General features: G+C 43.4%; 1 protein-coding gene across 2 annotated transcripts in view; it reads left to right on the plus strand.

Moving 5' to 3' along the window:
* Positions 1-27,572, plus strand: part of tmem132e (transmembrane protein 132E) — a 318,304-nt gene that overhangs the window by 276,295 nt on the left and 14,437 nt on the right. For both annotated transcript variants that reach the window (XM_076750730.1, XM_076750731.1), the window contains exons 5-7: positions 6,214-6,357; positions 13,103-13,308; positions 22,176-22,455. In XM_076750730.1, coding sequence (XP_076606845.1) covers positions 6,214-6,357; positions 13,103-13,308; positions 22,176-22,455 — 630 coding nt within the window. The remainder of the gene's footprint in view (positions 1-6,213; positions 6,358-13,102; positions 13,309-22,175; positions 22,456-27,572) is intronic.

Consider the following 27,572-nt stretch of genomic DNA (forward strand, 5'->3'; position numbering starts at 1 on the left):
ATGATGGCAGGTTGTTGAGAGGCGTAATGGGACGGCGTGTAGTGACGAGGCTGCCTGTCGTACACTTAGCTCAAGCTAAGAAATTACTTCACCGACCCTCCTGAGCTCAGCTTAGACTATAGAAGCAAATTTACTGAATTATATGATGAATTTCAGTCATTTGTAAACACACTGAATTGTACAGTTGGTGTGAGTGATATAAAAAGTGCACTCAAGGCGAAAAACGCTCTGAATTCTCCCCTATGAAGCCTCAAAATGCTGCGAGTTTGGAGACCTTTGATGCTCTTCAGCCTCAGTTTTATCTCATTTGTGTTATTATCAAATGGGTTTCATTGTCTGTCTTGGTGCTGATGTGGTTTCTATGTCGCAAAGCACTTTGAGCATCAATTCTTGTATGAAAGGTGCTATACAAATAAAGTTTGCTATTATTATTATTGATATTATTATTATGGAAAGGTCAGGATGGGAAAATGATCAATTGACCGAATCTCTATGAAAAAATGAACACTGACCGCTGGAGCCTCTCTGCAGGACTGTGTTTAACCTGTCCTCCATGTTGTGCCCTCTGCAGCCTTCAGGGCTCTCTTAATGTGGAGGGAATCCTCTGATTAATTGTTAAATAGAAGAGCTTTAATAATCGCGATGGCTCTGAAAGTTGAGTTTCCAGTATGGATTCGACCCCACAGCGGCTGCTTATCTCTCGGCCCTTCACAAGAATACAGTACAACGTAATTAGCCGAAGAACATGGTCACTGTGTTTTCATCAGATCAAGCGGTCCAGAGTCTGAAGGGCTTCCTGTGCTGCTCGGGTCAGGAACTACAGCATTTAGTACAGAGATGAATCAGGTCAGAAGAATCCAGCAGCGGAACAAAAGGTGAACCTTCGACTTGTTTTTCTGTCATTTTAAGGTTTGTGGCAGATGCAAACCAAACAGCACTTTTCAGCTGGTGCCACACACCCACTGACAGCTTGTGGAACAGATCAGCACTTTCAGAAACTGCTGATATAAAGAGGTGGGAGGTGGTTCTGTCTGCAAATACAAACGCTGTGTAACAAAGCAACAGAGATGAAGGTCTGAGCTGGACCCCCACAGTCACTTTAGACTGAGGAAGGAGAGGAAAGGGGGAGAAAGAGGAGCTGGAAAGTGAAGAGACTGAAGAAGAAGGTTTTTATGGGTGGCAGACCGCAGATTGTGTGCCGACTCCAGCTGACCTGCTGCAGATAAGGGGAGGAAGGAGGAGGAGAAGGCTGGAATTACCAGTGAATTTACAACGTGGAGGCAGAAACAATTCCAGGATGGTGAGGTTAAATCAACCCAGAGGCTTATTACAGTTTAGGCCACTATTAACACAAAGCCACCGAAGCCCCGTTTCACAGCACAGACTCATTACTTTGAGAGAAGAGAGCTGAAAAGGCAAGAAAACAGGAAGGATGATGCAGCGGCTGTGCCAGACTCCCAACTCCATTAGCTGCTCCGAACCACAGCAGCGACCAGATGTTAAATAAAAAATGATGTTATGTGTCGCACAAACCTCACAGCTTGAAGTCACGCATTACACGTGTATGCGTGTATGTGTTTGTGCGTCCGCTAAGATACACATCTGGCACAATGTATTGTTTACATTATTCAAAGGCAGGTGGAAATGTTCAAGAGTTCAACTGAGCGTTTAAGTGTCACACGCGAAGACGCTAAGTAACCTCGCCTCAGCGCGCCCTGAACCGAGACCCGCCGGCAGCGAGGCTCCGCAGTAATGGATTACTTTTTAATGGGACCACGATAACCGCGAGCAATTAACGTCTGTAATCTGTAAACACGGCAAAGACAAAGAGGGAATCATTTGTTGGTCTAATAAACTGTGAACCCCGCACACACACACACACACACACACACACACACACACACACACACACACACAAACAGAAAAATCTCATGATTATGGCAATAATAATAATCATAATAATAATAATAATAATAATAATAATAATAATAATAAACTTTATTTATATGCACAATTCATGCGGAAAATTCAAGACAAAGTGCTGAACATAAAATCAAATAACAACACGTGATAAAACAATAAAAACAAGGAAAATAAAAACAGATAAAGTAGAATTAAAACTACAGGATAAGACCAAATAAAACAGCCGTTAGGTTAGAGGAAAAGCCACGTCAGGAGAAAGCGATGTTAAAGAGATCTGCATTAAGATTTGGTTTAAAGGCCTAACGAGCTTCAGGGAGGCTGCTGCAGAGTTTTGGGGGTGATAAACAAACGCTGCCTCTCTGTGCCTTTAGCTCTGGTTCAGGAACAATCGAGAGGTTTCAGTCAGAGGCCTCAAAACAGCTGAGAGTCTTAGAGTGAGCACTTTTCCCGTGTGTTCGTCGTTATCTCTGCTGAATCCTCTGTGATTTTTGTTAAATTAGATAAATCTGCGGCGGTGAGAGCCCAGCTCGTGCTGTATCTCACATAGGCCCTGCTAAAATAGCTGTCAAGTGCTTTATTTTGCACTGTAGTGTTAAAATACATTCAGTGCAGCCAAAATAAACCAATTTAGGTCAGCGTGATACTGGAATTACAGCATTTTTGTATTTCCATTAAGCAGGGTATCTAATAACTGTTTTGCTGCTTCGTACAGAACACAGTAATTAAGTGAAATGATAGCTCTGTGCAGTGATGACTGATTTTTGTTCCAAGCTGAATTCAGGTAAGCATAATTAGTGCTCCCAAAGCAGCACACATGCAATTGTGAAGTGTCTTGTGTAGTTACCAGATATAATACTTACCAGATGCCAAAACAGCAAAGAGAGTTTAGGGATGATGTCTTTAATTAGGATATCACCCCAGAGTCCAGTCAGTTATCCACAGAGGTCTGCTGTGCTTTGCTTCCCGTAAACTGGCCATGTTTCATCAACTGAGGGAAAAAGCTGCTTTGCTCAAATAGAACAGGAGAAGTTTGTCATATAATTGCAGAGAAAATACTCAGAATTAGATAGATTTGATTAAAGAGTTCAGTCGGAATAGATGAAGTTGCTTGTCTGACAAAATGAAACAATGGGTCATGTGATTTACTGATACTTCAGATCATTTCCAAATGATTCACAAAATGTGGACAAAGAATGGGGCCATGTGACGCTCTGATTGGCCGAAGGAGCTCTGGTGGAGTGAAGTTAATGGCTTCAAAAATCTAATTTCACCTTGAGGGCAAAGAACGATCTGGACCTGGAATCTTATTTCGTATTCCAGAGCGCGATGGGCATGTTTTAAAGCCTCCGACAGACCCCACCACGTTGAATTGTTTTAATTAACATTTTGTGTTCTGTTGCTCCCTGAATGTGAGGAAATGTTGCAGCGGTGACGATGACAAAGTTTTTTGAAGCCTTGTCAAAACTAGGTACACAAAAACCTGACAATTTATGTTGATTATTTGAAAGTCGCTGCACATTTCACTGCCTCGGTATATTTTTAACATCAACCTACTCACTTATGAGATTCCTTCACTGTGTGTGTCTTCCAGCTGTTCAAGCGACGTCACCTTTCTACATAATAACAACCCTATTTCTACAACTTGTCATCGTGGACTATAAAACTGACTGGTTCAAAGAGTTTTTATGTATCGCTCTGGAATTTGCGCTGTTAGTGAAAGTCGTGAATGACATTGATTCCCTACTGATACAAGCAGCAGAGCTCTGCATCCTTTTTAACGAGCTCTCTAAAACCCAAGCAGAGGTTGATTGACAGAGGAACGTCTGATGAAGCATTACTTTAAATTCAGATAAGACTCAGTGTGTGAAAGCTAGTGCACTGCACCTCCAGCTATCTTACTGTAATGAATGGAGTTCCCCATGGTCCTATACTGGGTCCTCTTCAATTTTCTGCTTACATAACGAATTTAAGAGCGAACCAACACGGAAAAATTTAGAGATGATACTGACTGCCTTTTAAAAGCACAAAACTACAGTGTCAGCCCTTTCTGTCAAGCTTGTGTCAGATTCAAATGTCTCTTCAGTGCAAATTTGGCGTTAATGTGCACGTTGAAAATGCACATATTGTGGGAATTTTTACAAATCAAAGGCGACATACTGAAGATGGTACTGAAGTAGGTTTGACGAGTTTGTCAGTATCATATCGTTGGACCTTTTTTTTAAGTTGTTCTGTTGAGATGGGACAAAAAGCTTTCATGTTTTCTGCTCCAGCCATTTGGAAAAACGTGTGGAAGAAACCGAAACTCAAGAATTCTGAAAAGCCCATTATAAATGGTTATCACCAATTCTATTCATATAGATTTTGCTTCACATGTGGGTTTCTGCTGGAGTTTTCTCTTTGCTCACACTTTCTCCTCTTTGGCGACCTTAGAGAGATTTAGCTGGTTAAAGAAAATGCATGTAATTGCATTTGTAGATGCTCTCTACATCATTGTACCTCACTGCTGTTATGTCACTCTCAGAAGTGAAGTTCAGTGTCAGGCCTGAGGACCCTTCAGCACTGACTACCTTTGTGATTTGCTTAAGGCTGCACAGAGCAGAGGAGTCAGACTCAGTGCCAAGTCTGTCTAATTTTCCCTCTTTGAATAAACAAATGTGGACCTTGCAGTTAAGTGGGAACCCATGAAGAACTAGAGGGGGGAGAATGTCTCATACTTCATGCTCTACGCCCTTATTAAGACTTTAAGACAAATGTCAGGCAGAAATTTAAATATACTATTTGTGATTTCAGGAAATTTACATGGTCTCAGTCGCTCTCATGGGCTACCCGGCCGCTGCAAATGAGGAAACGTGTTGCCCTCTCGCAGCTTACACGGTCTGCAAAAAAATAATGAATTGATTCACACTTCACCGGATGACCTGGTGTGTGTTTTAATTGGCTGTTTGCATTCCCGTGCATTGAAAACAAAATGCAGATGGGATTACGACGTTGGCCTTGTTCATGGCTGCTTAGTCAGAATTCAGTTATTTTTATTACTGTGTACAACCAGCTGGATTTATTACCACTTGATCCCTTTTGATACTAAGTTTGATACACCTGTTTGGAACATTCCACAGGTAAACAGGTTCATTAGTAACAGGTGATAGTGTCATGACTGGGTATGAAAGGGGCATCCTGGAAAGGCTCAGTCGTTCACGAGCGAGGATGGAGCGAGGTTCACCACTTTGTGAACACATGATTGGATGAAGGAGATGAACACATGGACTCAGGAACCCTTCAAATTCAGATTTTATTGACATTTTGCATGCCAACTTTTTAGGAATCGCCGTTTTATATAGAAAAACAGCAATAAAACAGTTTTTTTTTCTCAATAAACTCCAGCATTAGTGGAGACTATGTAAGCGTAGGCACCAGTCATTCAAGATTATCTTTGTATATTCGTTGTTCATGAGCAGATGGATTACCAACCCCAAACTGTTGAGTAGCAGTCAGGCGAATATAAAGAAACATTCTCCACGTTCTCTTTGCTTATTTGGCCTAATTAAACTTACTTTTTCCTCAAATAATGATTCCCATTAAAATAATAATACAGCTTCCTGAGTGGAGTAAAGGTGGTGTACACGGTTGAAAAGGAATTTTGCAAATGGCTGAAATCACGAGACTCATGAGGTGTTTAATTAAAAACTTTGGCCTCAGACATCAGTGGGACAGCAACACTTTCTCAACAACACATTTTCCAGAGTCGTCGTGCACTTAAGGGAAACATTTGTGATAAGTGGCATCCGTCCCTATTGACATTCCTGCTGTGACAAAGCCCATCTCTTCTAACATCCAGTGCGTTTTTCCACTTATTTTCTCCACCTGAAGTGGTTCATCGGAAAGCTGCGTCACATCCTGTCCACTGGTGCAGTAAATGTCATGTCTTTTATGTAGCTGGGATTTTAAGCATGATGCTGTGATGTACGTAGTCAGACCCACTTAAACCACATGTGATTTAGGTGAAGATCATTACTTTTCTCTGAATTACGTCTTCCTCATCTCTATTTCGGTAAGTTCCAGTCGCTCGCTGGATGAACAAAACGCTTGAAATGAAAATGTCAGTTGATGAAATCCAATGAAAGACGTGCCAGTGAAATGAGTTCTGTTCTGCCGCTGAGAGCATCACCTGCGAGACTCTGTCGCCCCGCTTGCAGTGATTTTAGATGCGGACATCAGTAATGCTGATGAAATATCGAGGAAAATCGCTCTGCCTCCCACTGTTTCATGAATACCTCTTTTTCCTGTTCACAGGACACCGAGATCATCAACACGGCCATTCTGACCGGACGCACTGTGGCCATTCCTGTCAAAATGGTCTCCATAGAGATGAATGGAGCAGTCACTGATGTCTCAGCCTTCGTGCAGTGCAAGTCCTCCAATGAAGACATTGTTAAGGTACCGTAAACCTGATTTCCTCAATCTCTGTATCTGGGAGAAGATGTCTGTTCAGTAATGTAATCCCTTTACTCTTCCACTAATTCTGGGGAGTGGCCCACAGTCACAACATCAGGAAAGCATAAAAACTTCATTTTGGGCTGATTTGATTCTTGCTTTATGCCTCAGATAAAATCAAAGGATGCTCATGAAACTCTACGTATAAGTCAATATGGCTACAAAGGAGGAGTAAAAGCTCCATTTTATGCTTTCTGAGCACCGCACCTGCAGTAGCACTTGTCAAAGATGCACCTTGGTCACAGCGTTGTGCTCACCTAACGTCTGCAGTGCAAAGCAAAGCTCCCCTTGTTGTTCGCTTCAGCGTGATGGCTGCAGGCAGATGCAGCTCCGGCGTCCCGGGATGCAGGGAACAGTCATCGCTCACGCTCGCAGGGAATCCAAGCTGAGAGAACCATATCAAGTCTCATTTGTTGATTAAATAAATTAAAGAGGGATCACAACAACTTGCACAGCACATTAGAGGCTGTGATTACACTGTTATTATTTTCTCCAGTCAATTACAATCATAATAGATGGCACTATAGGCAGATTGCATAATTATATAGGCAGCACAGTGAAGTGTTGCAGGGCTGTTTTGCACTGTTTGTCATATTGAAGTGATACTGTCAGGGGAAATGTGACCTTAGGTGAAGTAAACAGCATATACTGTATATCATTATACTCAAATACACGACAGTCCAGGTGGTCCTACCTCAGGTTTCCTCTCATGCTACTTATAATAATGCTGATTAATAACCTTTCCCTGTATATCAGTATCCAAAAGCAGACTTTCACATAGAAACAGAAGTATAATGAAAGCTTTGCAGAATGCAGGTGTGGACAAATAGTCTGCACAAACTATATGAAGCACTGAATGACGTACCCCATTTCAGGCGCACGAGGAGAGTTTTTATGACTGAAACAGGAAGTTAATAAACAGCTACAGTAACTTTTAGTTTGAGATCGTTTTTGTTTGAGCCATTTTGATTTGGTTTTGTGAGACGCGTAACACTTCTCAAAGATGCGTCACATACTTCCAAAGAAGTTTTCATTCATTTCTTCGAGTGTTGGGTGGAAATGGCAGCAAGCTGGCGCAGGACGTTGTTTGTTCATTGTTTCTGCTGCCGTTCTTATTACCAGCAGGTTGATGCTAACTGCATTTTGTGCACATATCCAAAGCCTAAGCCATCTCACTCTGTCTATCAGAACACCTACAGGGTGTTTAAACCTGCCCCTCTGGATAAAGATGGATTTAACCAGGGAATCTGGGAGCACTGTTTTTCCTAAGCTTCATCTTATTTCTCAATCTCGATCTGCTTTTCATGAAAAGGCTGCTGTTGAAAAACTGAATAGAGTAACAGCTGCACGTGAATACACTGCACTCAGAGGGAAACAGGCATCAGGCATCAGACGTGACTCACAGCTGTGATCAACTTTGACTAGTCAGGAGTCTGAATTTCCTCCTGAATAACAGAAATCTTTCTATTTGACCACTTTATCTTCATATATTTGAAGCATCCAGTCTGTGTCGAGAAGCCTTTTGTTCACTGAAGAATATCAAGTCAGACTAACGAAATCAGGTGAGGCAGAACTGTAGATTTTACAGAGTGAGGCCGGGAAGCCATAAAGCCAAATCAGATACTGACTTCAGTCCTATTGGTTGTGACTGGCCACTATCTGTTCATATTAAAAGACCGGTATCTGTCCAATATGTAATGGACTAACCTTAATGTTTGCTGCAGCGTAATTGTGATACCTGAGGGAGAACTGAGGGTTTTAAATGAGTTCAGATCCATGAGTTTCCTGTAAAGACGTGTTGCTTTAAGACGGGAGGGGCTCCAGCTGTGCTGCGCTGCATCGTTCTGTCAACAGGAGAGAACAGGTGTTGCACTGGGATGGCTGGTCGCAGCGTGTCGTTTATCATTTTTCATTATCCATTAAAGACAAGGCGCTGGGCCATGTGATATTGAGTGGGCTCGCTTCAGTGCCCCTGCCATTGAACATTCGAGGCTAATTTAAAATGAGCCCCTCAGGCCCAGGAAATACACGAGTCATGACAGTTCAATAAAACGTCCCCCAGAATACAGAAATAAAAGATTCACCGTCAGCCCAACAAAGGTGGAACACTCCATTACTCCCAACTTATTGTCTTTTTTTTCCCACACCACACACATTACTGTCACGCCACAAGTCACGCCGGTCTATTCTAATCTGATTGTTGTGTTTAGTTGCCGGTTGTTTTTCTTTTTCGGAGAATGCAAACACGCCTCAAAGCTCTCCAACACCTCGTCACATCTCCTGCTGGCCGCGTGACTTGAGACTGCGACTCAAACAGCATTTAAACTAAAATTATTTTCAAGACTTCCTCCCTGAATAAAGCTTTATTTTCAGCCCAGCGTTCTTCTTATTTAGATGTTTGCCAACCCACAGGCGCCTGTATTTTTTTTCCAACTTTGAGAGTAAAAATAGGTGAGAGGCTGTCATTTTTCTTTACTGGAACTTTTTTTTTTCTTTAGTTCTTTCTTCTTCGGAAATAACTAAGCTGCAGTGTGCATCAAGAGCCTATAGCAGATAAGCCAGTCCCGTGTGTGTGTGTGTGTGTGTGTGTGTGTGTGTGTCCGGGTGCGCGTGTGTGTGCAGGAGAAGTTATTAGGGCACCCTAGATGTACAAGGCAGCAAAGGATAGAAAAAAGGAGGCTGTGAGAGTTTGTCAGGAGGTTGGGGGCACTCGCCGGCCATCATGAGCCACAGAGAGCAGCCCCCATCCCCTCCCCTGGCATTGTGACTCACCTGACCCATCTGAAGACGAAGATAAGGCCTTGCGTCTCCCGCCCGTGGTCATCCTGCACATGCACTCCACCCGACTGAAGCCTCCTTTGTTATCGCCTCTCTTGCATATTAATATGACACATTTAGCTTTAGCGCAACTCCAGATTTAGTATCTTAAAGGCAAGAAATGAGCTAAAAGCAGCTTCTTTTGCTGCGTTCGTGAACATCCCTGCAGCTCAGGTGGAAATAGTTTTGATAATTGTGCAGGGGAAGATGGAAGAATGTCACTGACGCCCTCGAGAACCTGATGAGATGACTTGAAGTCCTCGTAGTAAATACGCACAACTGTAATTTTAAAGGGTCTGTTCAACTAAATAGCAACAAAACGTACCTGGTGATACCAAGTTTTGGTTTCATTTGCTGAGGTCTCTGAGAGTTCTGCCTCCACCCTTTGAAGACACAGATCGCTGCTCGGCAATATCATATAAATTAAAACATAATGATTTTTTTTTTTTAATTGCACTCAAACTATTTCCAAGAGGCTCCAAAGTGTCAGCTTTCCAGAACAACATATCATTCTCACACTCTTCGTCATTAATCCTACCAACAACAGGCTAATGGGGGCTGGCTCATTTAGCTAACAGAGCTAAATGAACTCATTGGTTGAAACTGCTCTTGAAGCCAGTTCGCATCCATCACATGAAGAAAAGCTTCACAACAGCTCCAAGACACAATCCCAGTAATGCTAGCCATATGTCAGCTTTCATTCAGTCTTCACTGAACACATATGTTATCTCTAACTGGAAACTCCATTCGGCCAAATGTTGTGGCAGTTAATTTAGGAAATATTTAAATCCGAAAATAAAACCAGAGATAATTGCGGTTTCTGTTTGGAGGATGTTCACGTCGAGATGCCTCTGCACTGATTTATCCTTTGTTATGAGTGTCTTTGACATTGAAACGTGGAGAGAAAATCGGTTGACTTTCTGCCGTCTGTTGATGCACTTAAAGGAAATCAGAATTTAGGAGTAACGCTGGAACAAGAGCCCAGCTGAGCGTTCATCTCCGCCCACCTCTGGGGTTTCTGTCCAGTATGTTGCGCATCATCCCTTTTCTCTCTTGACCTTTCCTGCTGTAAAACCAAGGCGAAATGTCCAACCGACTCTATAAATTTAAAAATATATACTGTGCTGTCAGGGAGCACATAACCCTCCACCAAAGCCACAAAGACCTCCAAATGGGACGTGACAGTGGCACATTCCCGCTCACATCCTTGATTCCATGTTGATTTTCTGCTTATTTTACTCAGACAGATTGCTGGTTTAGTTGTGAAGTTGTGAATTATAAATCGCAGCCTTATTCTCCATCCCCACAATCAGTAAACATACAGGTAAAATGGAGAGAACATTAGATTTACATTCACCAGGCGGCCAGAAACGTGACTACTAAATGGATTTTTGCATAAATAAGCAACTGTTTGCTTACAAGTTCACCAAATCAACTTAAAAGATTAAAGACAGATTAAAAGATGATTGTGTAAATGTGTTCACAGCTTGTTTCTGCTGCTCCCAGGTGGCCAGAAAATCAGTTAGCGCAGGTTTAACCAAGTCTACAAACGGAAAGATGTGGGGATTTATTAGGCGGGCAGGGACGAGAGATGAAGATCCAGTGTTGCTGGATGCCAGAGATAAAAAGTCAGGATGTCTCTGCCTCTGTTGAGTTGATTCTGACCATTATTTTTTATCTGTCTCCTGAAGTCCCCTGACTTTGAGCAAGTTCAGCACTAAATTACCAAAGTACCCCTTCAAGGGGTCATGTGTAAATAATGAGCCGATGATGTAATGGCAGTAAATATGTCTCAGCGTCTGACTGCTCAAGATAGAATAAAATTATGGCTGAAGTTCCACACTGGATTATGTGAACAGATGTGCTTTTCACACAGAATGTGGACGACCGGAGACTTTGCCGCATTCGTCGGACTGTGTGAATGTAGGAAAATGCCAGTTAAGCTGCTTTCTTGAAGGACGGAAGCTGCAGCCTTCACTGGAGCAGTCTGGGAAATCAATTCAGTTAATGCTATGGACGGTGTCTTCACCTTTGTTAACCTAGCCAGTCTGTCACTCCGCATCATGTGACCGCTACACCACCAAAAGCAGGCAGCACTTGTCCCGATGATCTGTCTCCACCCAGGCAATCTGCTGGCACCATGGAGGATGCCACAGCGCATTAGCAGCAGCGTGACGGCATGTGGTGGCTCAGCATGTGAAAGCCCTCCTCAGCAAGCCCCCACAGGGCCACTGATACCCAGAGTTGCTAACAGCTTTTGACTTGCAATTAGCCGGCCAAGTTTATCAGCAGCAATAGCCGCAGGAGCCGAAGCGGCACTGCAGCACGGGCTCGTTTTCAGCGCGTGTGTGTGCGTGTGTGCGTGGCTTTAGGCTAGAAAGGGAGTACATGTCAGGCAGATGTTCTCCACTCACTCTTATACAGCAAGCCGTGCTGTGATTAATCAAGGTGGCCGGGGTCACCGCGCTGACTTCTTTTTCTTCTTTTGTAAGTCGCTTCGCACCGATAAGACGGCACACGAGCAGACAGAACAATAACGCGCAGAGGCTGGATACTGTGGTCGCCCGTAAGGTCAAACCCCTGCAAAATTGCATTAACTGAACCAGAGGGAAAGACTGTCATCTTAAGAAGTCCTTCCACCACCCACCCCTCCCTCCACGCTGGCCTGTCTGCATGGAGGGGGAATTATATTACCCAGACCTCCTCCCAGTTATGATGAATCCCCAGCCCTGAGAAGACCGGCCAGCCCGACCTCCATTTGCGGGAGATTAGATCCTCTGATTACAATGCCAGCTACCTCCCACCACTAGATAAATCTTCGATGGGAGCCCAAAAGCAAAGCCCTCCAGATCCATTGCAGTTAATAATTTAGTGTTAGAGGGGGACAAGTATTTATGATAATTCAAATTGAGCTGGAGCTTCATGACTAGATGGGAAGGCTAAAGAATGGTTTTAAGTTAAAAATGGCGTTTGCGAAGAGTTAAATTTAGAAATTTCCATATATTGAGTTCATGCTCAGTGCTGCCGCCGCTGCGTCACAAACTATATCACATTACACCAACGTCTCATGAAAGGCGAGACCTGTGAATGTGTTTATTAATGTGCCGTGTAGGTGTTATGAACTAAAGTTCATGTGAAATGTCACACTGCTGTCAGCCTTCATGCGATATGAATTACATGTTTGCCTAAAAGCTTTTGTTGGCATATTATGTGTCTGTATAATTGTACATAGATCATTATGCTGGGAATGGGCAGGAGAGGTGGTGGGGCGAGGACGTGGAGTGCATGCCTAATTTACACTGTGCATGCTTAACAAACGCTGGGTTACTTAGAAGCACTAATTTGGCTGCATAAAAGATGCAAATCAGATTAGAGAACAGCCCACAGCCAGTAAGCATTGTTTACAGCAGTGGTTCTCAGCGCTGTGCCATCAAGGCCGGAGAGTCTGTGGGTGGAATGAAAACCTGCCGACTCTGGAGCCACACGGTGTACGGCGTGCTCAGTATTAACATACAGCCTCATTTGAAGAGGTGTTTCAACCAAATTACAAACGTAACAGCAGGTGCTTGCTCGAGTGGAGGAGGGAGTTTTGGTTTGAGACATGTCAGTATCTTTAGGGTGTAGGTTTTAAATCTGGGTGAGGCAGAGATGGTTTATGCGCCCTGAACTTTCACATCACATTCACATGAAATGCTTCGCTGTGTATTTGCTCTGCTGAAAGAATCAACCTTGAAGTGCTCTGTGATGAATTGTGGCACTGACGGCTGCATCCATACTGTGCCGTATATCATCTCATATCACTTAGACTCTCTGCCACCGATGTGACCATTACCATATAGATGGTCTGACTTCTGACCCTGATCCGTCCTAGGTGTCCATGAATTGCGACTACGTGTTCGTCAATGGGAAAGAGACGCGGGGATCCATGAGCGCTCGGGTCATCTTCAGCTACGAGCACCTGAGCGCGCCGCTGGAGCTGACCGTCTGGGTGCCCAAACTTCCCCTGCAGGTGGAGCTTTCTGACAACAATCTGAGCTTCATCAAAGGCTGGAGGGTTCCCATTCTGCCCGACCGAAGGTGAGCCACCGTTAGCACGGATTTGATGTCGCTGGGGACGGTTTCACACAGCCGTCAGATGGTCAGGTGGGGCAGAAAACATGATGAGGACCCAGAGGGTAGCCAGACTTATTTAGAGAAAAGACTGACTTTGTCATAACACAGCTGTGCGCACATCGTTTTCCTGTGCTATGAGGGCTTAGAGAGCTCACTGCCTTTGAAACAAAGTGGTTATATATTGTGACAAATCTGTTCTTTATGTAGTTGCAGTTAATTCATTTGACAGCTTATTTGATGCTTTAGATATTAATTTCTCTACACAGTTCTTGCACTCTGACATTCTCGTTTTGAACTCATGTATAGAAATCTGCTTACCAGCAGCTGACAGGGCTTTGCTGTACACGTGATTTGTTCATGTTCTTCAAAGCAATTTGCACACCGACATCTGTTTCTATGTCTTCTTAACCTTCTTCTTAACCTTATTTTCTTATATTATACCTTTTAATAAGAATTGTGTAACCTGACACATAATATAAACAATAAAAAGAGCTCGGCATTGACTGATATGCAAATTTAGGAATTATATTGGAACTGAAAAAAAGTGGAAAGGTGACTCACAGGTAGTAAACATAACACACATGTGACCACGACATGTGAACTACAAGCTGCCCAAGATGTAATAGTGCAGAAACACGCAGCACGTTTCATGTAACAATCGTTTGAAGGGAGCGCTCTCACACCTCTTTGCTCTTTCTTTTTCTTGTCTATATGCTAAACGCTGCAGAGGCAGGATGCATTAGGTGCAGTAGAAATTTTAGATGTGCTATTTTAGTACATGATTACCAGAGGACTCATTATCCAAAGAGCGTGGACCCCTGCAGTGTCAAACATCAGACGGTAAAAAGCGGTCCAGCCTTCTCTCTGTTATCCAGGATTTTATGTGTTCTTGCTTGTTTTGTTCCAATTAGACTCTCTGCCTCAGAAATGTACTCTGCACGACGAGGCTCTCGAGTGCAAAGTGATCTACAAGGTTGTCACGTTTGTGTCATACCCATCTGAACCCATTTTACACAACAAGTCCGAGGCACAGACTTAATGTGACTGTGAGTAAATACCCAGTCAGCTTTTCTAAATTAATACTGGTTGAACTTCGAGACGGATAATGATGTTTTTGGATGTCCGAGGTAATTTGGTTTTTTTGTCCTCAGGGCTCAAAATGATGGTCAGAGCTCAACAGTTGTTGTCACACTGTTGATGTAGCAGTGCAGCCACTCTGTCTGAGACATTAGAAAAAGCTCCTACACAAACTGACTTTACATCCAGATATGACACAACACTGACACACGTGTTCAGCGTCCCAGTGACGTTGGCAGTTATCTCAAAAAATGACAAAGCTCAGAAAAGGCAGATTTAAAGTGTCTCTTTAATACACACAGTCCATTAAACAATGAACTTCAGGAAGAATTCCCCACAGCATGACGAGAAAACACGTCAGACTCCACACCGAGCACACACGTATGAACACACACGGTGTGAACACACATGGTGTGAACACACACGTATGAACACACACGGTATGAACACATACCGTATGGACACACACGGTATGAACACACACGGTGTGAACACACACGGTATGAACACACACGTATGAACACACACGGTGTGAACACACACGTATGAACACACACGGTATGAACACACACGTATGAACACACACGGTATGAACACACACCGTATGGACACACACGGTGTGAACACACACTGTATGAACACACACTGTATGGACACACACGGTGTGAACACACACGGTATGAACACACACGTATGAACACACACGGTATGAACACACACGTATGAACACACACGGTATGAACACACACCGTATGGACACACACGGTGTGAACACACACTGTATGAACACACACTGTATGGACACACACGGTATGGACACACACGGTGTGGACACACACAGTGTGGACACACACGGTATGGACACACACGGTATGAACACACACGGTATGGACACACACGGTATGAACACACACGGTGTGGACACACACAGTATGGACACACACGGTATGAACACACACGGTATGAACACACTCTGGAGTACACTGTAAAAACAGCCTTGCACAAACTGTGCTAACCCTTTAGCCGTGTTCGATTAGCCAGACTGATGTACTTGTTCCCTCCATGATGCTACTTATTGAGCTTTAAGGTCCTCATGCGTTCGACTCTGTGCTGTTTGCTGTGAAACACACAAATGCGACAGTACACACTGTCACACTGCTGTGATGAAAACAAAGAAATTCTGAATAAATTCAAGACATGTCAAGGTGATGCGATTCACACGAAGCTTCATTCCTTTACGCTTGATGGAGCAAAATATATCTTCTCTTCAAAAACGATCAGCCTGAATGAGGAGTAAGTTTTCTTTGACATAAGCAGAACGTACACGTACTTGTATGCAAACAGCAACAAAATACACAAAATATATGCGCGTATACCAAGTGAAAGATACGTGTGAGGCCATGACTCCAATGATACAACAGTCAGATCTACAGGATGTACAGGATAGTCCTTTCAGGAGATTTACAGTTTAACTTCAGGTCAGGTAAATAAGAAAAGGTAGTATGAGCCTCACTGTTGAAGGGCTTTTACACAGTGTGCAGACAAAACGCTGAGGTTCAGCACATGAAAATACACCTTTTCAATATTGTGAAATGCTCTCTGCACATCGTAGGAATCAAGGCCATTCGTGTGGTCTCCGTGTCAATATTATGGGAGCTTTTGTCGATAGAAGGAATCCAGCAGGCAATAAAAGATTGAATGAGCCGTTGCCTCCGAGCATTAAAATTATAACACCTTTAGACGCAGAAAAAATGGCACAAGTGGGAGATTAAGGTTGTTGGAGCCAGGGCCAAGATGAAAAATGTGGTCTTAGGTTAGCTCATTAAAATATTCCAGCATTCTTGTCGTGCATGGAGCAGTAACAAACAGGCCCACAACCCTTCATTTAGGAAATGTTTAATGGCGGCATTAACGCTCACGCAGGCGGCTGCTGTCGTTGCTGCTGGAGTACATCACCGTCGACCAAATCCATTTCTACCCAACCTGAATACAAATAGCATGTTTATGGAGTTGTTTGAAGAATTAAGGTGTTTCAGATGACCTGGAGTGCTTGGAAAACATCTTGCATAGCCTCATTTTTCAGAGATCCCCAGTGGGCTATAATGGGCTGGAGATGGTATATTATTTTGACATGTGAAATGTGTCTTAAATCCCCATTTTAGCACCATTCATTCATTTTACTCATTCATTGTGGTAGACGCAGCCTATTAAAGCAGAGGCCTGCGGATGAGGAATCATATATGTGCTTGTATCAGATTTGTGAGACGTTCAGAGCTTATTTTCGGAGGTGTTTGTCCGGTTTTTACCAGGCCCCAGGGTTTGCCAGCGGCCTCATACGCTATAACTCTCGTATAACGATATTGTCTTTGTTTTCCAGCGTTCCCTGAATATCAATAGGTGGACTAGTTATTTCAAGCAAATTGCTTTGGTGTTAAAGTTTGTTTCTCTCAAGTATGTATCTCTACAATCCTCGCAGCCCATTTTCTATGCATATAACTTCCTCTTTGCCTTCATGAAAACAGTCATCAAAGACCCCTTGTGAGCTGTTTTGGCTGGCGATGATTGCCACGCGGTCAGGCCAGAGGAATTCATTTCACTGCGGCTGAAACACTTCTTTCTTCACGCTGTCATATACTGAGTGCATGTAATTTTCCTTCCCCTGTAGTTCTTTGCATCATGATGGTGCCACATGCCGACGGTTGAAGCCGCTGATACTGACTAGACTGGCCGTCCCTCAGGAGTCTTTGTTTGCAGTGGTTTTCCTGCTGGAAGCGTCGGACACATCTTTTGATGAATGCTGCCGTCTGATCCGTCACACACCTTCTGTTTAGACGTGAAATATGTCGTATATGTTATATAATTTTAGGCGTCGGTGTAATAACAGCCCGGAGGTGTGGGCTTAAGCCGTGTAAGCTCTCTGCTTGAAAAGACATTTCGCCCCACAGGAAACAGATCAATTCCTGCTCATGTGCGCCTTTGATGGATTGATTCAGTGCATTTGTTTTTTTATTATGAAAACAGCCGACACCTCATTTCAGGGTAATTGCACTTGTTGCCACAGTGCCGATGCTGAGGCTGTCCATGAATCACACAGGCTGGAGAAGTAATAAACCCCCTCACAAAAAAAGCACATTTATCACATTCGGGCATGTGTGGTTTTCACATATTTCTCATTTTAAATGCAGCGTATCACATGTGAATATCTGCTCGTTCTGGAGCTTTCGACTGTGTCACATGGCCCTCGTGGTTGAGGTTGCCTGGTTGGAAGCGTAGCTGCAGGGTGTCTCTGGGACTTCTCGTCAGCTTAAAAGCAGATATTTTGGATGTTTGCTTGATTTCGTCATGAACATGTAATGGTGACCTATAGCAGGGGTTTAAGGCACGCTGCCCATCCAATCACAACTTCCTCAGTTTGAGTCCAGCTGGAGTCCTCCGGTGGACGTCGTCTCTGTCTCTTCACTTCCCGTCCACTCTCTACTGCTGCCCATTCAAATATTAAAATACCCCCACAATTCAGAGAGATTTCCACTGTGGTGGCCAGGTAGATGATGATGATGGTGATGATGGCAGATGATGATTTCTCAGTTTTTGGACGTTTCAAATGTCTGATGAACACTTTAAAAACTTCCCTAGCATCACATTGGAACATGTTGGATTCTGATGGCAAACAGTCAGTGCCAGCAAACATCAATATGTCGATGCTTTGTGCTGAAATGTGCACAGGGAACAAGGACATGTCCTTAGAAATACAGGATGTCGTCACAGAGGTGAAGAAAATCCAGACTGAAGTGACTCCTGTCACAAAATGTCATGAAAAATGTAAATGTAAAACTGCATCATGGAGCAAATGACTTCAAAAAGGACATGTCACACGTGAAAACCTGAATTTCTGTTCATCATGAAAAATGCTCATTGTAGTTTTGAACTTGACACTTGAGACTTCTTTTTGACTTACAAAACAACATGGACATCTGCCAGAATTAAAGATCACTGCCAGAGAGTGCCTACAAAACTGGCAAATTCTACTGTATCAGGACGCCAGGGAGGCAGAGAGGGGACAGACAGCGACAGGATTTACGAGACGTCATCTTAATTTTGAGGACTTACAGTGGCTCTGGCACGAGATAGCGGGCTGTATTTGTCTTGACCGTGCTTTCGGTTGTTTACAGTCATTATGGAGTGCTGTGATAATGAATTAGATGATGTTTTCAGAGGCTTTCAAAGCATTGTAAATAATCCCACAAAGTAAGATGGGAAATAGAAGAATGAATGAAGCTTGTTAGTCATCTCAAACACACTCCAATAGCAGCAAATGGTGATGATTATCTGCACCAGACTTTGCTAAAGCTGCTTTATTTTGTGATTTGTGAGACTGAATTATTGTCTTTTCATTAACTCCTCTCAGTCCTCCCATCGTTTACTCTCTCTTGCTTATTTTCCTCCTCTGACAGACTCTGGCTCTCCTTTAGACAACCTCTAACCTCCCACACTTTTTCCCTCAGCTCCTTAACTCTTTTATTTTCCTTTCTGTTGCAGTCTCTCCATCCTACATCTCTTCACTTCTGCAACGTGACACATTCTGAACCTTCATGCACAGCAAGGTCTCTTGGCCTGCAGTGGGCCTTTGCTACAGTGCTGCAGAATTGCTCACTGGCTGCATTATCCAGTAACATGCTCTAAAAAAGGAAAGAAAGTGTAATCGGGCGGGCAGCCCGTGTGCACTGAAGCTTCAGCTTGTGCGGTTGTATCAGAGACTCTAATAAGAACAGACAATATTCTTCTGGGGGAGAAAAAAATATCAACCTTATTTTCAGGTACAGACTCAGGAAGGTAAACTTTTGCTGACCTGAGCCAAGAGTTGTGAAACTCCTTGACAGAGACAGAGAGAGCCGTACTGTCTCATTGGGTTTTTCTCTGGCTGTAACTGAATGAGTAACTGAGTGTGCCGTCTCAGCGTCGGCTCTGGAGTTAACTCGCTTACCTAAATACAGCACCGACCGCGTGTCCTGAAGCTACAGTGACAGGCTGCAGCCCACAGAGGTCCAGGGTTTGAAGTCCAGATGACGTGCAGGCCAGAGAGCGAATGTCAAGTGGAGGAAAGGTGCAGCACACCTCAGATCAGGTGTAGCTCAGTGTCAAACATCCAACAGTTACCTTTGACGAGGTTTGATGGTCTTCTTGAATCTTTGACAGGATACTCCAGCAGTTTAGTTTTGCAATTTTTTTTAATTTTAGTGGCACGAGGGACAGTTTCTAAAAAATAGAGGACCGGATATCCTGACTTTTAGTGCCTCTCCAAAAACACTGGATCCTACATTTCCCACAATGCACCCAGTAGCATCTGTTTGTTAAACCTTCCTTGGTGTTAAAGACCTGTGTCCTCACCTGAACTTTGTAACACAGACTTTCTGTTTCTGAAAGTTTCCCAAAGAGTCACAGAAGATCTTAAACACCTGTAGGGTAGTTAAGTGTCCTCCTCACAATGAATAAACTGCTCATTTAAATTAGATATAATCAAATATCTGCAAAAACGGATTTTTTCAGCTTTGTACTGAATGATGATGTATTGCTTTTGACATTAAAATGGCCGCCCATGGATAAAAATGGTCCATCTCACCCTGAACGGTGTGTACTGAAATGTGTGGACAATTTCTCTCATGGTGTTTTTAAACCCACTTTCATTAAAGAACAGCCGTTCATGCGACAAATATGCAATTTTCAAAAGCTTGCAAGCTCGTGTAAGGCAAATAGTTTTTAATTAAAAATGGACTCTGTGTTTGAAATAATGTTTGCTCTCTACTGTACAAAATTGATTTCATTGGGCTACTTACAAAAACATCCATCCATCCGATATCTATACCTCAGCTTCACCTGACTTGTCTTTGGGGCATCACAGGAAACCAAAGAAACTCAAAGAAAACATGCAAACTCCACACAGAAAGACCCCAAACTTGCTGCTGCTAACGACTGCTCATTGAATTAATTCTTATTTTCAACACAGTTTAGGTTAAGTGTATTTTTTCAGTCTCCACCAGCACGATTCACACTAAGCTGAACAATTTTGCTAATGGCTTCTCTAAAGCCATCATCTTAATTTTAAAAACTCATTAAAGGTCATTCATGCTAAAGGTCTGTAACTTTTAGAGGCTTGTAAACCCACATAAGCAGAAAATATACCCTGTCTGCAAAAAATGTAGGGATTAACATTCAGGATTGAACCCAGATGCACGATTACTGTAACCCCCCGAATTCATTGAAACTTACAAAAACAGAGCGGCAGCAGGGAGGTGTGCGAACAGAGAAATGGCTGCAGTAAAACCAGGTTGTTGTATTGCTGCTTGCAGCCACAAGCTGTTCTTTGTTGTTTGTTTTGTTAATATTTTACAGACTGCTTACATGCAGTTTGTACTAATGCAGTCCGTTGTTGTGCTGACTGATGCAATCAGACAGTCTCTGCAGCTTTTACATGCCAAGGAAATCATTTCTGTAGTATTGAATTCATAGCGGTTTGGTCACATTGTCACAAAATCACACAGCGGCTGTGAAAACCACTTTTTATTCATTCCAAAGTAATAAATTCAACCAACCATAGACACAGAAGTGATAAGCCCATGACCCGAACTCAATCAGAGCGAAAACGGTTCATGAGGTGATGTTAAAGTTGCTTGAATGAACAACTGCATGCGGGTACCTCCAATGACCCATGGGAGCCTTAGAGGAGGCCCTTTTACTCCTAAACATCATTTCCAGTGCAAAGTTATGAGCAGAGCAGAGTGCTGAGGTATTGGCGGCAGCGATGAGCTGTGGAGAGGAAGCATGCGAAGATGAATTAATAATCAAACCCGGTAGGTGGGACAGGTGCAAACGTACACGCAACAATGCTTTTAGCTGTTGAGCGAGTGTAGCCTAAGCTTTTATGAGACCTCGGGACAGAAGTGCTTAGCCTAATAATCAGACCTGTTCCTTGAATCAATGTGTAGGATATACACTTTGTCGGTGGCTGACAGCCCCGCTGCCTCCTGAATCTCAAGTCGTTCGGATAGTTAATTCAAAGCAAAGATTAAGCAGAGGAGTTCTTTTTAAGTAGGAACTGGCAGATTGTCAAGCCTGCTGAGGGAAGCTGGGTAACTCATACATCTTGTTGTAGAGCAGATTGCACTCGGTGGGGGATGCACCTGGCATGTTTAACCCCGCTGCCCAGGGCTCCTGTGAAATAAGAAGGGCATCAGTCCAAAACCCGGCTTTTTGGAGCCTATCATTCATTCCCTGCTGGCTCGGAGGACTTTTTCCTCACCGCCACCACATCAGAACACACAATGTGATGAATTTGTGTGGAGTGGTGCCGAGTTTCTCATCAGTGTTATTATGTCAAATTATAAAATGAGTAGAGACCCTTAAGAACAGAAGGCACAAATTGAGACGTAGCATCACGACACAGTGCTGAGCAGAATTTAGCAGCAGCTGTTCGGTTTAAAGACGTGACAAGTTGTGATTGGTGACGGTTTTAACTTTTTGAGGCCTCTAATGAGGGGCTCCCAATCTTTCCTGTGGCCAATTCCAGGCACAAATCTTCAGTTAATATCGAATTTAGCTCCTCAAGTTCTTTGCTTCAGTCGCCTTTTTCCAGGAAGCATCTTCAGCGTGGTTTAGGATAGTGCTGCGTCTTTGTCTGCTGCATCCCTGTCACCAGGTTGAGGAATGTTTAATACATTCAAATTCGCTGTTTTTAATTATGTTTCCTCTTTTCTCTTAAGGAGCACTAGAGACAGCGACACAGAGGACGAAGACGACGAACGCCGGGTGAGTCGAGGCTGCACCCTGCAGTACCAGCGGGCCCTGGTCAAGGTGCTGACCCAGTTCCACACCACCTCCACGGAGGGCACCGACCAGGTCATCACCATGCTGGGGCCCGACTGGCAGGTGGATGTCACAGACCTGGTCCAGGACTCCCTGAAGGTGGCCGACCCCAGGATAGCCGAGTTGGTGGACAGGACGGTCTTGGTGGGTCTGGAGCTGGGATCCACGGTGCTGAAGGTAAGCTGTCCTCCTTTACCCCTCGACGCTGAGAATTCACATCAATCAGCAGAGAAAAATTAAGTGTCTTATGATGACAAATGATGCGTCTGAGTGAGAAGCGTGAAAGCAGACATAGTGTTCCTTGAATGTGCCCTGCACAGCTCCACACACACAAAATGAAGATCGAGTTCAGAGATGAGGGAGAAAGATTTAAAACTTAGAGCTCATTACTCTTTCTGAGTTTACAGCAGCTACTGGGGTCTAAAGGAGGTGGTTCTACTACAGATTGCTGATGCCGTGATTACAGGATAATGCCTTTTTATCACAGCTTTCGTTTTATTTTCATAGTTTTGGTCATTTCCATTCGCTGTGATAACACTGTACTCAACAAAATATATTTGTGAATTTGGGATCACAGCTACAACAAAGTCAGACGGGGCGAGAAAAACGAGCAGTCAGGCAATCAGACAGGTTGTAAACAAGCCAACGGTTTAGCAAGATTATCTAAAGTGAGTGCACCTGAAAGGTCTGTAATAATATTTCATTTCAAAGGAAACTGTGGTAGATTAAAGTTGAACCCAGAAGACAGTCGGAAAGCTGTGATGGATGGTTGCAGCACATAGTTTGGGTAGTAATTTAAGTGTTCATGTTTGTTTCTCTTCAAAGTAAGTTTGTTTAAAACCTCCCTGATGGTTCGACGGCTTGCTTTTCTTTTTGAATGAACGTGGGGAGTACAAGATTATAATTAGCATCGGTAATGACAGCGCTAACTATGAACAGAGGTTTTTCACCTTCTGTCTGACAAAGCAAAACCTCTCGGTCTCTGTAAGTGTCTGCTGCTGCTGAAGTCCACCTCCCCGAAGTGAAAGAGCTCCTTGACGTAAAGAGCATATAAATGCATCAGCCGAGACAGGTTCGGAAGTCCTTATAAAGGAAGCGGCACAAGTTATGACTGCTGGGCAGTGATTTACAGATGCTTCACTGGTCATTTATGGGGACAGAGAGAAGTAACGGTTGGTGAGAGTTTTGATCACCATGAAAGATCACAGTTTCAGCCTGTCAGGAGAAAGAATAGTGGCCTGATGGATGTGTCTGATGATGGCGAAAGAGGCAGAAGAGATATAAGTCGCCCATCCATCATTTTAAATGAGCAATGGATCATTTGTAATCTGTTGAAGGGTATGAATAATTATACATCAATTTACCAGCAGACGTAACTTGCCACACTGACTCATAGCGATTGTAAATAAATAAATTAATAAATGAAAAAGGTGTTCATCCATCAAACAACTCTATTATGGATTGCTCTAGAACAACATGCTGAAGCTGCTCTGGAGATGTAGATTACTCAGTGATCTGCAAATACAAATGTGGGTCTTCCATCAGCTGGGCCTCAGGCTCCCCTCTCTATGTGATCATCAGCTTGTCAGATGCCAATTAACCACAATTCAAAGATCATGGAGATTAAGAGCCTGTAGCCACTGTGAAGCTACCGTAAATGCTAAGTTCAAAATGCTAACATGCTCACAATGAAGGCAGCGTACACCTTGTATGAATTATATGAACAGACGATTGTTATGTGTGTAGCATGAATGGATCTCCATGGATCTCCACTTGCGTGCTGGTGTAGCCAGTCTCATTGATTACAGATTAAACGTACTGTTCTGTATACGGCTCATGTTTTATCTTATTATGTGAAGCTCACGGAAAGATCAGAGGACCAAAGTGGCGGATCGACCGACACCGCCGTCCGTGGAGCCTTGCAGCTAACAGGGCTAATAAAAATAAGGACAATTTCTGTGCATTTACAGGTGCACGTCTTTCCTCATTTCCTCAGTCATAAATCAAACTTCCCAGCAGGGCATCACTTCATTACGTTTAAGGCAAATGATCACGGGTCACTGAGACCAAATTGAAACTTCAGCTGCCTCCTGCACCTGCAGCTCGGTCCCTGCAGGTGTGACTGAATGAATGAAATGTTGATGAAAAGCCTCCTGTTAAAACACATATTAGATCTCTGAACATGAATGATTGATGGCTTACAAAAATCAAATTGCAAAGAAGTTACAGATTCCCAGTTCGCAGAGCCTGAGATTATTGTGCCGATTGTCTGAAAGTGAACAGTATGTAGCTCAACAATGGTCCTCTTACTGAAAGTTTCAGTCCGCCAGAGGATTTGAATCAGGCTTTGAGTCTTAGGAGAATGACTCAAATAGTCCACCAGCTCATGAATATGAATAAAGAAAAGGAGCAGCTTTTGTCCACTTAGGGGAATATTCCAGACAGTCATTTGATTTTTGTCGCTTTGGACGGATGGTTGTGGATTATGGCATGAATTAAGTATTTCTAATTTAAATTTCTCTGTTTGATTGAACACACAAAAGAGGAAATATCTGCGTTTTAAAGGTTAAAGCATAAAGATAGCAGATCTTAATTATTCTGTAAAGGGTATGTGTGTCCTGTGATTACACGGCAGAATGATGACTTTCTAAGAATTCACCAAACCTGCTGGGAGCAGGGAGGTTTAATCCAGAGGATTACTGAACAATGGCTGCTTCTCAAAGTGAAAAGACGGGCTCGGACAGAATTCACTGTTCGTCGTCTGATCACAGATCCTTTCATTAATGTCTGCAAACATCAACCACTGATCCAAAGACGGACGGCAGAATACAAACAGATTTTAATCTAATCTACAGAATCTTTAACCTCACAGGAAAATCGCCATTCAGTATTTACTTTACGGTGTATGAAGAGTGCAGCAATGCAGTCCCCACTGAAATGTTGACTTGACTGGAAGGCTTAAATGGAAGTACGCAGGAATTACCCAAATTAATAAAAATACAAGACGGAGGTTTCTTGAGTTAATATGTAGTACAGCAAGTTCCACCCTCAGCCTATATGGATAATATGCCACGATCAGACTCTTCAAATCTGAGTTATGTAATGTGTGAAACGCCTCACAGGTTCAGCAAATGATCAAATGCAACGTCCGAATTCTCTTAATATACATGTACAACATCTTCATAAAGGCCTGTCTCTCTGCACAGGTGTGGCTCTCACAAGGCTGCAGCTGAAAATACATTAATGAGCACGGTGTGACAGTAAAGTCCCGAAGTCGCAGGACATTTGTCGCGTGTCATTACCCCTCTTTCTGTCTCGCCATACTTTGATCTGTCTAATAAAGTTGAACATGTCCCTCAAGAAGAGAGTATTTGATTGCAGCGACGGTCAGGGACACGAGGCAGACGGTTCTGCGCGGCTCTGTTACTGTCGAGGGAACCTTTGCCTTTCAGGGGGTGCAGAGGTTTATTTTGCAGCTGTTGCACCCACTTACTTTGCCATGTGGGAAGCTGTGTAATTGCCTGAAAGTTTACAGGCCGGTAAAAGTTGAAAGCGAGGGGTCATGTTTTCATTTTTTCACTGTGTTTCAAGAGGTGTTACATTTGTGTTTCATCAGTTCATCCTCCTGGAAGAGAAGCACTTTGTGTTTTGTGCAAACAAGCATAAAGAGGCAGGATGCATCTCGGTGCTCGTCAATGTTAATTACACTGATGGAAAGTATAATGAAAAATGCCCATCATTTCTGCAAGATGAAGGCTCGAGCTTGTAGAAGTCAAAGCGTAACCAGACTAAATTGATCTGTCACTTAAGTCCACGAAAAATGGATCACAGTTCAATTTGCCAAAGCTCTGCTTCTGAACGGTAAACTGTACTTTGCCAGGAGGTTTCTTTATTCATGTGGTACACAGGTGCTGTCTGGTGTTGTTAGCGGATTCTGTCTGTCACATGCTTCATATGTGTGCTGCTACGCCGCTTTAGCAAACTACAAAGGATTGTACAACAAGCAGGGGCGAAACCGCGAAGGTGAACAGCAGATGGAATTCTCTGTAGAGCACAAAATCAATTATGCATGTCGTATTATACAGCTGTGCTCTAAATTTACAATTTGTATGTCCAAAAATGTCAGAAAACACTAACGCACAAGGAGCTGTGTGTGTGTTTCTTGAAAACAAAGCTGCACTGTGCGTCTTCACTCTTTGGTGGTCGAAAGTGGCAGCTGTCGGGGCGCAGGGTTCAGAGATTTCCCACCAATCAGGCACAGGACATCCTTTCTGGAGTCTCAATTAGTGTGAGCGAAATACTCTTTCTGCTGCTCAACTCTGTGATTTAGATGTACCTTAACATAAAATCTCACAGAGGGCAACTTTGAACCTGCAGGAGTTTCTTTCAGTGTAATGAAGCATAATGAAATACTCTTTGATAACTGAAGGCTTAAATTGCCGTCTGCAGATCCCTGACATCGACGGAGAACTACAACAGAACTTTCAATGCAAAGAAAAGCTATTTGTGATCTCCTCTCAAGGTCTGCTGGAGCCGAGTTCACTTCAAGCTGATATGTGTAATTTCCTGTGGATATGTGAGGAAAGGTGACGTCTTCGCTCAGGTGCTGCAGCAGACAGTGTAAAGTACCCATGAAATCCACAGCTTGCATGAACAACTCCTCCACTGATATCCTGTTGCACCAAAAGTGTGATTTATTGAATGCAGGCTTTCAGGTGAGTGTAGCAGGGAGAAGATAATGCAGTGCGATGCAGGTGATATGCACCAGCATGAGCGAGCGGCCGCACATGTTCGGCGTCAGACTGCCGCTCGGACTCATCATCGGTCTTCTGTTTGCCGCAAGCATCGGTAAAATAGTGTCGCGGCTCCCTGTGAAAGCCACCGACACGAATGGTGGCTGCTGGAGGAGCTGCTCATTGGAGAACATGTAAAGTGGAACTGCTTTCGTGCTTCACTTCACCTCCACTGCCTGCAGCACCGCTGACAAATTCAGCTGGGAGCCGAGCTGCAGGCGGCTCCGCGGCTCCGGCTGACCTCTCCTCGCCGAAACACAGAACACAGACATGGAAAACATTCATCATTGATCACTCGCTGCACTTATGAATCAATATTCATTCCACATTGTTAGATTTTCTGAAGTGCAGAAAGCGTTTTCAAAGGAAAAGAGACTCTTTCATCAGCGGTGTCCTTGTCCAGTTTGGATTTTAAATAAAGATCCTGGTTGTCAGTGAAATTGGGCAGATGAACGTTATATTATGGATTTCGGCTTGAAGGATTTAATATTTTTTCTTTTG

The sequence above is a fragment of the Chaetodon auriga genome, chromosome 15 (assembly GCF_051107435.1).
Source record: "Chaetodon auriga isolate fChaAug3 chromosome 15, fChaAug3.hap1, whole genome shotgun sequence".
Lineage (NCBI taxonomy): Eukaryota > Metazoa > Chordata > Actinopteri > Chaetodontiformes > Chaetodontidae > Chaetodon > Chaetodon auriga.